At 48.9% G+C, this 13,365-nt stretch overlaps 1 protein-coding gene across 2 annotated transcripts in view; it reads right to left on the bottom strand.

Annotated features, from left to right (window-relative positions):
• Positions 1-368: 368 nt before the first annotated feature.
• EGFR (epidermal growth factor receptor) overlaps positions 369-13,365 on the bottom strand; it is a 243,829-nt gene continuing 230,832 nt past the window's right edge. For both annotated transcript variants that reach the window (XM_014946983.1, XM_014946982.1), the window contains 8 exons: positions 11,680-11,835; positions 10,433-10,508; positions 9,091-9,237; positions 4,714-4,811; positions 4,096-4,263; positions 3,956-4,003; positions 3,748-3,853; positions 369-1,717 (listed from right to left, as the gene is read on the bottom strand). In XM_014946983.1, coding sequence (XP_014802469.1) covers positions 1,341-1,717; positions 3,748-3,853; positions 3,956-4,003; positions 4,096-4,263; positions 4,714-4,811; positions 9,091-9,237; positions 10,433-10,508; positions 11,680-11,835 — 1,176 coding nt within the window. In that variant the 3' untranslated portion in view covers positions 369-1,340. The remainder of the gene's footprint in view (positions 1,718-3,747; positions 3,854-3,955; positions 4,004-4,095; positions 4,264-4,713; positions 4,812-9,090; positions 9,238-10,432; positions 10,509-11,679; positions 11,836-13,365) is intronic.

Raw genomic sequence — 13,365 nt, 5'->3', positions numbered from 1 at the left:
CAGTAGGCAGCCCTGTGTTTCAGAAGAGGAGATAATGTTTTCCATCACTCCAGGTTATTCTTCCTTTCCATAATTCATTCTCACTGCCCCTCCTGCATTGGCAAGCTGTGGAACAGGCAACCAGCCCCAGGACCTGCCCCAGCGTGGTACAGCCATTGGCACTATTCTGCCCCAAAGTGAGTAAAGCAAAACACTGATATACCCCCTTTCTTTGCCAAATGGATAAGGGAAAATGATTTCTGCTCTGAGTCCCTTTAAGAAGGGAAACAAAACTGTTGGGATAGACCTACCGGTGTTTCTTGCCCTACTTGAGTCTAATTGATGGTAGTTCCTCCAGTCTGTCTCGTGAATGCTCCAATTTGCCACCATTTGCATTTCCTTGACATTTAATTAAAGTCTGCTAAACATCATTTGACACTTCATTTTTCAGTTACAGCAACATCTTTAACAGTTTTGTCGAAGAAGAAAGGCATTTTGACAACTTGACGGCTGCACAAGGGATCGGGGGGGAAAAAAAAAGAAGAAAAGAAAAAAAGTCTGGTGTTTGACCATCAGAAAACAAACTAGCAAGCACTTTATAACCAGGTACAGGTGACTCTCAGGTGAATTCCTCCTGTCAGTTTTTAGCAGTAGTGGTCAGTAGGTGATGCCTCGTGCCGTTTTTGCTCCTTCTGCTGGTTTTCTCCCCGAGAGATGCGCTCCACACCGCCCTGGGCAGAACCTCCCATACGTCCCCCAGATGGGCTTCTGCTCTCCGTGCCAAGAAGCGGTGTATGGAGCCAATTTGTAAAAATCTGGTGGTTTGGAATAACTTGTTTCTGTTCCAGGAGTTTGGGAAAACTATTTAGTAACATTATTTTTCTTTTCCTGCTGGCGATCTGAGCACCACAGAGCAGGCCAGCAGTGCAAGTATCTGATCTTGTAAAAGATCCAAAAATTCCGTTAGAAACGTTTATAAAAATACAGACCGTAGGAAGGAATTGGACTGTACAATGTGTACAGTTCTCGAGTTCATCCCAGAGTGGCTTCTTACCATGCTACCATTTGAAAATGAAAGGAATGCATCCGTATTTCATCGGTCCGTGAAGATCCTGCCTCCATCCCAACACGCGGCCGAGTGCAGGCTGTGGGCTTAAGTTATCAGGTGGAAATGGGCAAGAAAAGACCCAGACTACCATCAGATGGGCTCTGCAGTTTCAGCCCCCACCCTGAAAAGGAAAGGTGTGCTTATTGATGCCTTGTGGTCACCGTTCTCTCTGAGCAAGAGTCCGTTCTTGCAGCAGCCAGGTGGTTCACCAAGAACCTGGCTTTGCCTCGCTGCAAGAAGAAGTTCTCCATGGTCATGCTGAGGCTTCAATGTATTCACTTTTTGGTGCTGCTACCCTCAAGTACTCCGGGTTCTCCGCCGCGGGAACTTTCAACAGACCATTAGGTTTGGTTTCTTTCGGTAAGAAGTCCTGCTGGTAGTCAGGATTGTCCAGATTTATTTGGTGGTTGCCTGCCTGGATCCAGTAAGGAGAGCTCTCGAAGACTGTCTTGGAGAGCGGAGACTGGTTGGTGTTGAGATACTCGGGGTTGTCCACAGCTGTGCTGTGTGAATTCTGGTAGCTGGAGTCCGTGGGGACCTTTGAGTTTGCTGTGAGAGAGAAGTTGTTGTAGATTGGGTTCTGGACCGCTGAGGCAGATGCTTTCTTGGGTGCCAACTGATTTACGTACTCTGGAATAAAACAAAATAAAAATGAGAAGGAAAGAAAATTAAGGCATAAAACTAATCACAGAATCACATGGGGTTGGAAGGGACCTCTGGAAATCATCTACCCCCCTGCCAAAGCAGGTCCATCCAGAGCAGGACGCACAGGAACGTGTCCAGGCGGGCTTGGAAAGTCTCCAGAGACGGAGACTCCACCACCTCCCTGGGCAGCCTCTGCCAGGGCTCTGCCACCCTCACAGCAAAGAAGTTCCTCCTTATGTTTAGATGGAACTTCTTATGTTCAAGTTTGTGCCTGTTACCTCTTGTCCTGTCCCTGGGCACCACTGAAAAAAGACTGGCCCCATCCTCCTGACACTCACCTTTTAAGTATTTACAGGTGTCGATCCGATCCCCCCTCAGCCTCCTCTTCTCCAGACTAAAAAGACCCAAGTCCCTCAGCCTTTCCCCCCAAAGAGAGATGCTCCAGGCCCCTCATCATCTCTGTAGCCCTCTGCTGTCCCCTCTCCAGCAGTTCCCTGTTCTTCTGGAACTGGGGAGCCCAGAACTGGACCCAGTGCTCCAGATGGGTCTCACAGTGCAGAGCAGAGGGGCAGGATGACCTCCCTCCACCTGCTGCTCACCCTCTTCCTGATGCCCCCCAGGATGCCATTGACCTTCTTGGCCACCAGGGCCCATTGCTTGCCATAGGCATTCTGTTGTCCACCAAGACTCCCAGGTCTTTCTCCTCAGAGCTGCTCTCCAGCAGGTCACCCCCAACCTGTCCTGGTGCAGGGGGTTATTCCTCCCCAGGTGCAGCACCCAACGCTTGCCCTTGTTGAATTTCATCAGGTTCCTCTCTGCCCAGCTCTCCAGCCTGTCCAGGTCTCACTGGATGATGGCACAGCCTTCTGGTGTGTCAACCACCCTTCCCAGTTTTGTGTCATCAGCAAACTTGCTGAGGGTACATTCCATCCCCTCATCCAGGTCATCAATGAATATACTGAAGAGGACGAGACCCAGCACTGACCCCTGGGGAACACCACTTGTTACAGACCTCCAGCTACACTCTGTGCCCCTCATCACAACCCTCTGCTGCAGGCATTTGCATCACTCGAGGTGTAGTTTCAAACCCAGCTGCCACTTGCTCTTTGGACACAGCATCTCACTGAGCTTCCCGGAGGGGAAGAGAGCCAAAGGCAGGGACTGCTGTGCCGTGGCACCAGACGTCCTGCCCTGAAGCTCACCTTCAGGAGCTCGGTTTGCAAAGCAGCAGAAAAGACAGCTTGGACCAGGAGACAGCGAGATAGTTGCTGCTGATTTTAGTGACGTGTGGGTGGCTATGTCCCAGATACTGTTCTGAAACTGTCGTCTGGGAGCATGGCTGCCAGAAGCTGTTTCCCTAGGAAAACGTTTAGAGATGAATGAGGAAAATGCCTAAAAACCACAGCACTGGCTGTGAGAGACTCCACGTTCCACTTCAGTGCCATCCCTTGCAGGGTCTTTCACCCTTTTTAGCGGTGGCGTGTTCTAGGAAGGGTTGGTTGGGGTTTTTTTAAGGACGCAAAGCATCACACGTGCACAACCCAACACCGGCTCCCTCGGTGCCTACGCTGTGTGTCCATGTGAAGCCACGAGTTGCCTTCTGTGTGTGCCAACATCTGAAGGCAGTGGAACTGCCAGAAAGCTTCTTGTATTGCTGAAATGGCTTAAGGGGTGAAACCCATTTTTTTTTAGAGGATATATTCCCAAGTGCAAGGGTGGTAGCTAGCTTTAAACACACAGCCCCACACGCAACCTCCCCAGCTAGATGGCACATGTGGCAAACACGAGGAACCTGGCTTGTGAAGGAACCCAGATGAGAGGCAGCAAGAAGCAGCCAGAAAAAAACTCTAGGAAAGGGATAGATGTACGCATTTCCACCCGTTTAGCGAGCACAAGCTGTAGGAGGCATTTGGATCGCTTCCTTTCTACAGAAAAGGGAAGGACAAAGATTATATTCACAACCAAACGACTTGTGAATGGATGGCCGTGGATGGAAAGGTGGGAGAGGTACTCACCCGGGGCTGGCAGGAAGCCCTCATCTATGCTGTCCTCCAAGAAGGCGCCCGTTGGGTCTGAGCTGTACCTCTGGACAAAGCTGTCTTCCCTCACCGGGTGCCCCTGCTAAGGTTGGAAGATGAGAAAAATCAATATTAAAGGGACTGTTTTGTAGACGTTGACCCACATAGGAGAAGTTGCTCCTTTTTTAAAGGTCATTCCACTTACCCCGTTCCTGTCAATGCAGGTTGTAGCGGAGTTGTTGCTAGTAGCACTCTTAAAAAGAAAGAAAATACAGACGTTATGATGAGAAGCAGATCACTCTTAAAAGTGCTTGTCGTGTTTCCAGAGAGGAAAAAGGTTCCTACCAATGAACTCAAGAGAGGAGTGCGGGAGGTTGAGGGGCTGTTGAAAAAGCCCTGGTGCGGCACGAGATACTCATCCGCGTCCACTATATCTTCCATGTCCTCCTCCTCCATCAGGGTGCGATAAAACTTGGAGTCCGTAGGGCTGGGCAGGTGCATCCTATCATCTCCCTACAAGACAAGGTGGCATGAGAGTGGGCTTGCAAACTCCCTTCAAGCCCTCCTCATCCCCTTCTCTGAGAGACAAAGCAAATTTAGCGAGAGGTCCAAGATGTTAAATAAAATCTTGATCTGCGTGGTCAACCAAATTTACCAAGAGTTTAGGCAATCTCTGTCTGTGCTGCTCTAAAATATCTGCATTTTGAAGAGGATCAAACTCTGTTCTCCTCTCAGGACTGCAGTATGGACTGTTACTGGACCCAGACTGGGACCAGTACTAAGAAAACAGTGACTGGTCTTGAAATTCTGTTTGGGGTTCTAGCTGAATGTGTTAAGACCTGGAAAGCAATGATAAATCTGGCCTTAAATGATCCATATTGTAAGTTTTCATATGCATTACTAATCGTTTTGGGCCTCGTATTAAATGCCCATCAGACATCTTCCTAGCGTTAGGTTTATTACCTGTATAACGAGGTAGCGTGGAGGGTCACGGGCCATTTTGGAGAACTCTGCTATCAGTTCACGGAACTTGGGACGGCTGTCTGCATCAATCATCCAGCCTGGAGGGACAACAGGAAAAGCAACGCACAAATACATTTGGTTTTTGGTGATCAAGCACAGAGCTTCAAATAAAATGTACCAGCAAAAAGAAGTGCCACGCATGGAACAATCAAGCACAGAGCTTCAAATAAAATGTACCAGCCAAAAAGAAGTGCCACGCGTGGAACAAAGAAAGGAGTTGCCCATAATAGGTCCACCATAAAAAGTTCATTCACCAGCCACTGGTGTGAATTTCAGCAATAAAAGTGCACATGTTGGCAGTTTGGGGAAGAATGAAGGGGGAATCACAGAATCACAGAATGATAAGGGGTTGGAAGGGACCTCTGGAGATCATCTAGTCCAACCAACCCCCCTGCCAAAGCAGGTCCACCCAGAGCAGGACGCACAGGAACGTGTCCAGGTGGGTTTGAATGTCTCCAGAGATGGAAACTCCACCACCTCCCTGGGCAGCCTCTGCCAGGGCTCTGCCATCCTCAGATAAGAAGTTGAACATGAGAAGTTCCTCCTCATGTTTAGATGGGACCTCTTGTGTTCAAGTTTGTGCCCGTTCCCTCTTGTCCTGTCCCTGGGCACCACTGAAAAAAGACTGGCCCCATCCTCCTGACACCCACCCTTGAAGTATTTATAGGTGTTGATCAGATCCCCCCTCAGCCTTCTCTTCTCCAGACTAAGATGGGGATTCAAACTAACTTCGGGGGGTGCCTGCAGACGTACGGTGGTTTGACCCTCCTCCCTGCACTGCTCTGTGAAATCCCGGGAAGCCTAGAGCAGAAGCTACACTTGTATTTTACTACCCTTTGTAGCAGATGTCTCCTAAAATTCAAAACATCCTCTCTGGGGACATTCTGAAAGATTAACTATATCCAAGCTGCTTTTCATTAGTAAACGGACTTCAACAAAAACAAGTCCTACAGCTTAATGTGGCTCAGTGCTAGAAGAGATCTCGAATCGGTTTAACATCTGAGATTACTTAGGAAACCCACACCTTCTGTTATCAACTAGCAGATGAGCTGATGTAGAGAATCTTTAAAATTAAAAATAATAAAGGTCAAGCTTAGTGTGTCTGGAGGAACTCATAAGAAACAGCCTATCCATAGTAATAGAGAAAGGAGTGATAATGTGCCACCTGAAATCTGCATTAGACAATATCTCATCACAGCCAATTACCTTTTACCATGCTAGAAATATGATCCTGTGCTAATTGAAGAAGAAATTCTTGTTTTCAGACAGAGTGGAGCATTTGGGGGTTCGCTGCTGCTGCAGAAGTAGCGTCTGCTATTTCTGAATTCATTTCTGAGTTGCATATGTTTAAATACCGCTTCTTAAATAAATTTAAAAAGACGTAAAAGATGGTTGCGCATTAAATTGGAACATTTCAGTTTATACCCTCTGCTTATAAAAGAGATGGCTGAGATTCCTGAATTGCTTTAGCCAACGTGGCATGGCTTTTACAGGGTCTGCACCGAAGCCTGCAAACGTGGGGTGATCGGAGCAGTGAAAAACGTGCAGCTGAGTCCTGTGGTAGAAGGAAGGCTCAGCCCCCAGATCCTCACACTCTGGCATTTAAATTCAGTGTGATGGCACGAAAGGGGATGGGGACACCCCACTGGTTGTGTTTTAAAAGCAACAGGTACCTGAGGAGGTGCCTGGAAAAATACCTCCTTTCTACATCGGAACTGGCCCTGAGGAAAGTCAATGGGCTGAGGTGTCAGGAGGGTTCAGCATCTCTGAGGATGACTTTTTAGGATACTGCTTTTGGGTCCAGGCACCTCCCAGTTCAGGTGCATACATCTGGATCCAGTTCCTGCTTGCCCTGCTGAGCACAGGATGGGGCTCACCCTGCTGCGTGCCCGTCCTGACGGAGCAACACGTCCAATGGAGCTGCGGGATTCCCCAAAAAGTGCTGCACTACGGGGTCTTCACGGTAGCGTGGCTCTTATTTCAGGAACAGGTACATTTTGCTCCAGTGAGAAGGTCTTAAATGCCACCTAGTGGGCTGCTTATCAGCATCTGCACAGCGGCGAGCAGGGATGTGGCAGTCGTGGCCCAGAGATGCGCAGGAAGATGGGTAATAATCACAGAATCATAGAATGGTTGGAGTTGGAAGGGACCTTAAAGGTCATCTAGTTCCAACCCCCCTGCCATGGGCAGGGACACCTCCACTAGAGCAGGTTGCTCCGACATTTTAGCAGTTGATACAGATGGAAAAGGTATGACAGAGGTATGACAAAGCTTTAGCCAACATGGCATGGACAAGCGAAGACTGAGGGGAGACCTTATTTATAAGTATCTAAAGGGTGGGTTGAAGGAGGATGGAACCAGACTCTTTTCAGTGGTTTCCTGCAATAGGACGAGGGGCAACGGGCTCAAGCTGGAACATGGGAAGTTCCACTCCAATCTGAGGAAGAACTTCTTTTGGGTGAGGGTGGCAGAGCCCTGGCAGAGGCTGCCCAGGGAGGGTGTGGAGTCCCCTTCTCTGGAGATCTTCAAGCCCCGCCTGGATGCTCCTGAGTGATGTGCTCTGGGCAACCCTGCTTTGGCCGGGGAGTTGGACCAGATGATCTCTAGAGGTCCCTTCCAACTCTGACAATTCCATGGTTCCATGAAAAGGTGTTTGGGGTTCAGAAGCCCTTTTGACACGACCTAAAAACGGCCGAGAAGCCCTTCAGAGACCCTCAGCTTTTGTGCTGCTTCATTGCCACAGCTGTGTGCTGAAAAGGAACCACCCAAAAATGAGGAAGACGATGGATGAAGAACTCTGAATCCTCACGTGCACCTGCCATGACAGTGCTCCCTGCAGTTCTAGTGAAAAGAACACATAATACATGTGTGTGATTCCAGGGACACACACACACACACACGTATTACTGAGCTGAGGGGGGAGCCTGGAGGAGAAGGCAGTGTTAATTTTATTTTCTAGGCGCACAAAACCAGAGTAAATCAGGTAAAGTGGGTGGCGGTGTGCTAATTTATACTGCCTGACAATATCAGCTTAAAATAATTGACCGTATCTGAATTTCACTGAATTTCACTGAATTTCTAGAGTTGGAAGGGACCATAGAGATTATCTAGTCCAACTCCCCTGCTGAAGCAGGACCACCCAGAGCTTGTCAGAGCATGTTACTCAGGAGCATCCAGGCGGGTCTTGAAAATCTCCAAGGAAGGGGACTCCACACCCTCCCTGGGCAGCCTCTTCCAGGGCTCTGCCACCCTCACTGTGAAGAAGTTTCTCCTCATATTTGAGTGGAACCTCTTATGTTCCAACTTGTGCCCATTGCCCCTCGTCCTCTCAGTGGGAACCACTGAAAAGAGTCTGGCTCCCTCCTCCTTCAACCCACCCTTGAGATACTTGTAGACGTTGATAAGGTCGGTCTCCCCTCAGCCTTCTCTTCTCCAGACTAAAGAGTCCCAGCTCTCTCAGTCTCTCCTCATAAGGGAGATGCTCCAATCCTTGAATCATCTTTGTTGCCCTTCGCTGGACTCTTTCTAGTAGTTCCCTGTCCCTCTTGAACTGGGGAGCCCAGAACTGGACACAGTACTCCAGTTGTGGCCTCACCAGTGCAGAGTAGAGGGGGAGAATGACTTCCCTTGACCTGCTGGCCACACTCTTCCCTATGCAACCCAAGATACCATTGGCCTTCCTGGCCGCAAGAGCACACTGTTTACTCATTGTCATTTTACTGTCCACCAGGACCCCTAGATCTTTCTCTTCAGTAGTTGCCTCTAGCGGGTCCACCCCTAACCTGTACTGGTACCTGACATTTTTCTTCCCCAGGTGCAGGACCCTACACTTTTCCCTGTTGAACCTCATGAGGTTCTTCCTTGCCCAGCCCTCCAGCCTGTCCAGGTCTCACTGGATGGCAGCACAGCCCTCCAGGGTGTCAGCCACCCCTCCCAGTTTGGTATCATCAGCAAACTTGCTGAGGATACACTCTGTCCCCTCGTCCAGGTCACTGATGAATATATTAAACAGCACGGGTCCAAGTATTGCCCCCTGGGGGACTCCACTGGTTACAGGCTTCCAACTTGAACCTGCTCCATTAATAATTACCCTTTGAGTCCTGTCACACAGCCAGTTCTCAATCCACCTCACTGTCCCCTCATCCAGCCCATACTGCCTCAGTTTCCCAGTATCAGTGGTGTGGGTGGTGAAAAAAACACGACTTGTCTGAATTTTACTAACGGAACCGTATCCCGTGCTCCGAGGTAAAGCTCAAGGTGTGGGAAGACCTTACTCAACCTTATGGTGAGCACCCACAACCCCACAGGTGAACTCACATTTGACCATGATCATGTAGACGTCGATGGTGCAGATGGGGGGCTGGGGCAAGCGCTCGCCCTTCTCCAGGACAGAGGAGATCTCACTGGCGGGTATCCCGTCGTACGGCTTGGACCCAAATGTCATCAGCTCCCAAACTGTCACACCTGCAGGGTGGGAAGAGAAGATGGTGAGAGGGGCTTTGTTGGGAGCCCGGGGAGGGGGCGGAGAGGTGGTGAGTGGAGAGGTTTTTCCTGGAGGCACTGCATTGCCAGAGCCCCACCTGGGAAAAGCATATTTTCTGCCATCATTTTAAAAAGGAGCAAATTGATAAAACGGAGTGAAATTGTCCTGCTTTCCTTTTTTTGATGGTTTGGTTGGTTTTTGGTTTTGCTTTGTTTTCTGTTGGGCTCTTTTTTAAAAAAATCTCAGCTACCTCTCTCAGTATTGAACATCCCACAAAAACTTCCCAGCCCCGGGAGGAAGGAAGCGCAGGCTGCCGCCTCCTGACTCCCCAACCCCGCGAGCGGTTTTAAAAATGGAAGTTGCCTTTTTTTGTTTGAAAACAATCTCTCTGGAGACGAAGGGGGAGCATGTTTCGAAAGAGGCGTAAACCAGCTGCCCCCGGTGCCGCTTGCCCGACATACCACGTCCTCGTGCGATGTAGCTTGTGTTGATTGCCTGGTAGCTTAGGATACCAAACAAGATTTTGGATGCCAAGCTACATAAATGGATTAAGAGGACCAGAGGCTGCCTTTTTTTTTTTTCTAAAAGGACACAGGAGCTGACCATCTGCATTAAATATTTTCCAGGAATATCAGAGCCCACGGAGCGGAAATTTTTTGGAATAAGTCGCTCTGGAAAGTTTCTGCTCCTCTTTCATTGAAGCTGGCTCATGAGCTGTACCAAATATGAAATGAATTGTCTAAGGAGGTTATCACTTTGCTTCCCTTTCAGCGCTGTCCTCTCAACACCAGGAGAAGGCAAACGTTTCAGAGTTACACTGGTTGACACTGACCCACAGCGTGGCCGACGGCTTTAAGTCCTCTCCCCCTGGTGATGCAGATTTATTGTCAGCCCAGTTATATTTCACCTGGAGTTGCCGAAGAAAAGGATCCCCAGAACTCGAGCAAATGGAGCAGTCTCCCCCAGGGGAGGGCACATCATCCCAAAGCATATTCTGCCAAATCGTGCAATTTCACGGGAATTTTACTTTGTTGAATAAGTGATTTGCGGCCCTTTGTTGATGTTTAATCTCTCAGTCTTCTCACAATAGGAAGAAAAAAGGGCTGCGTGGAGTCGCTTGCAAATCCTGCGACTTTCCAGCCCGTTTACAATAATTACAACTGGTTTTAGACTCACCGTAACTCCAGACATCACTTTGATGAGTGTAAATCCGGTGTAAAATCGACTCCAAGGCCATCCATTTAATAGGAACCTAGGAAAATTCACAAATAAGCCCTAAGAGGCTGACACAAAATTTATCAGGGATATTTACCACCAGGTGGTGTTTAAACCAAGAGTTTGGTTGCAGAAGGGAGAAAAAAACAATCCACAAACAACACAACTATCTAAGTGGTAAAGCAGGTAACTTTTGAGCCCCTTATTATTATTTTCACTTATTATGTTGAACCTGGGAACTGGTGAAATGCTAAGCATACTAGAAATCATAGAATCATAGAATTTCCCAGGCTGGAAGGGACCTCCAAAGGTCATCTAGTCCGACCCCCCCGCAGTCAGCAGGGACACCCCCAACTAGACCAGGTTGCCCAGGGCCTCGTCGAGCCTCTCCTTGAATATCTCCAGGGATGGGGCCTCAACCACCTCCCTGGGCAACCTGTTCCAGTGCTCCACCACCCTCACAGTGAAGAACCCTCTCCTAATCTCCAATCTAAATCTGTTCCCCTCCAGCTTGAAGCCATTTCCCCATATCCCTTACAATTAGTTTTACAGTATTTTTAACAGCCAAACTACTATTTTTTTTTTAACCTTCTGCCATAAGAGGACACAAATCCAGCCTCAGTCCGTCTGACGAAGACCGATCTGCCCTCATATGGTTCCCATTTATGGTGTCTCCAATATTTGTGAGCAGCTTCTCTTTAATTTCTCAGCGGGGCACGCTCCCTCCATCAGCACGTAGTACAACACCAAGGCGTGTTGAACCGAGTCTGACAGGTCTTTCTTCTGCTATAAATACACAGCATTCCCTTTCTCTTCATCAGGGGCACAGCGCCGTTGGCGTTGGCTACGCCGACGAATTCAACCGTGTTTGGTGGGGTGGGGTTTTGTGGATTTTTTTTTTTTATGTGATTTTTTTTTTTTTTTTGCTTTTTTCCCAGACGTTCTGGGTGGGAATTTCAAAAGCCTTTGCTGCTCTGCTAACTCTGCTCCCGCTGCAGTCCCAGTGCCCTGACGCTGCTTCGGCTGATTTCAGAGGACTCCCACAGGCTTCAAAGGCAGCACGCCGAGACGGCCACCGAGCGCTTTGAAAAAACCCACTCTTCTTTTTTTTTTTTTTTTTTCCCCCTTTTCCTTCCTGTTTTTAAGGCTCCTGCTCAAGCACAGGCACCAGGGGACGCGCAGCGGTTCGTTCTCCGCCGCGCTTTTACCTTGCCTCCCTCGGCGTGATACTCCTTCTCGTCGGCGCCCAGCAGCTTTGCCAGCCCAAAGTCTGTGATTTTCACGTGTTGAGGAGTCTTCACGAGGACGTTCCTGGCAGCAAGGTCACGGTGCACCAGGCGACGCTCCTCCAAATAGTTCATTCCCTGCAATGTGATAAGACCATGGGTGGGCACCACACGCTTTGGGCTTGGTGCTGCTCTGTGGTAACCACCACCATCAACACGTGGTAACCTATCCCCCCACTTCAGAAGAAGGTTGACTGTTTCAATTTATGTGATGCTTATTGCAGGGTAAGGATACGGCCTTACACAACCACAAGGAGAAGTAACTGTTATCCTCCAGCAACCTTATTGTGGGTCTGTCAGCTGGTGGAGTCATGGAGAAAAAAAAGGGACAATAGCAGGTATAGCAGAGGATGAGGTTCCTTTGGGATGTGGTTCAAGACATATAAAGCTAGGACTCCCAAAGTACTTCTGGAGTACTGTGTCCAGCTTTGGAGTCCTCAGCACAGGAAGGACATGGACCTGTTGGAACGGGTCCAGAGGAGGGCCACGAAGATGATGAGAGGGCTGGAGCACCTCTGCTGTGAGGACAGGCTGAGAGAGTTAAGGTTGTTCAGGCTGGAGGCCCCAGGGAGACCTTTAACGACCTTCCAGTACCCGAAGGGGCTACAGGGGAGATGGGGAAGGGACTCTTGATGAGGGAGTAGAGCGATAGGATGAGGATTAATGGTTTTAAACTGAAAGAGGGGAGATTTAGATGAGATACGAGAAAGAAATTCTTTGCTGTGAGGGTGGTGAGACACTGGCCCAGGTTGCCCAGAGAAGCTGTGGCTGCCCCATCCCTGGAGGGGTTCAAGGCCAGGCTGGATGGGGCTTGGAGCAACCTGGTCTGGTGGGAGGTGGCCCTGCTCGGGGCAGGGGGGTGGAACTCAACGGTCTTTAAGGTCCCTTTCAACTCTAACCATTCCATGGTTCCAAATTAGGGCTCAAACCCTTCTTTCAGCTGCATTTGCGCAACCCCAGTGACTTCAGGAGACCACAGTGCAGAATTTAACTATCACCTCCCATGTAGGGTGGTGACCTGCCCTGCAGAGAGTGTGTAGACACTAATGGCCTGGGAGGAGAGTCCCAGCAAAACTAAATTAATGGTTCAACGTTGCCAATTCTGCCTCTCGTTACAGCGTACTCTGCCTGCTCCCTGCTAACAACAAGGCATCCCACCGCACAGGGGAGAAAGGGAAATAAAACGAAAAAGAAAATAATATCATTTTATGGCTGAGCTCAAGAGTTGTTTCTATTTTCAAGTTGTTGTTGAAAAGGCAAGTTCTTCCAGTTTCACTGCCTCCCCTGATTAGACTGGGTTTGCCATGGCGTACGTGCTTTTTTGGTACAACTGCCTCTGGAGGAAGAATAAGACTAATTGTGCCGGTTTGGCTTTTAAGGTATGAATCTAACAGCTGCATTTCTAACCACAGAGATTATTCCCTTTTTCCTCAACTCCAGTCCCGTGGTATACGAAATCAAAAAGTTAACGATTTCTAAGTTTCCTGCAAGATCCTTTCTAAAAAAACCACAATTATTCCCAGTCGATAGGTTTCTGCTGGCGGCAGCTTACGTGCTCGTATTTTCTACGGAGAATTAATAAAAAAGTACTTCTAACCTACAAAGCTG

The sequence above is a fragment of the Calidris pugnax genome, unplaced genomic scaffold (assembly GCF_001431845.1).
Source record: "Calidris pugnax isolate Ruff unplaced genomic scaffold, ASM143184v1 scaffold71, whole genome shotgun sequence".
Classification (NCBI taxonomy): Eukaryota; Metazoa; Chordata; class Aves; order Charadriiformes; family Scolopacidae; genus Calidris; species Calidris pugnax.
The sequence above is the reverse complement of the archived record's forward strand: the minus strand, read 5'-3'. Positions and strand labels throughout refer to the sequence as shown.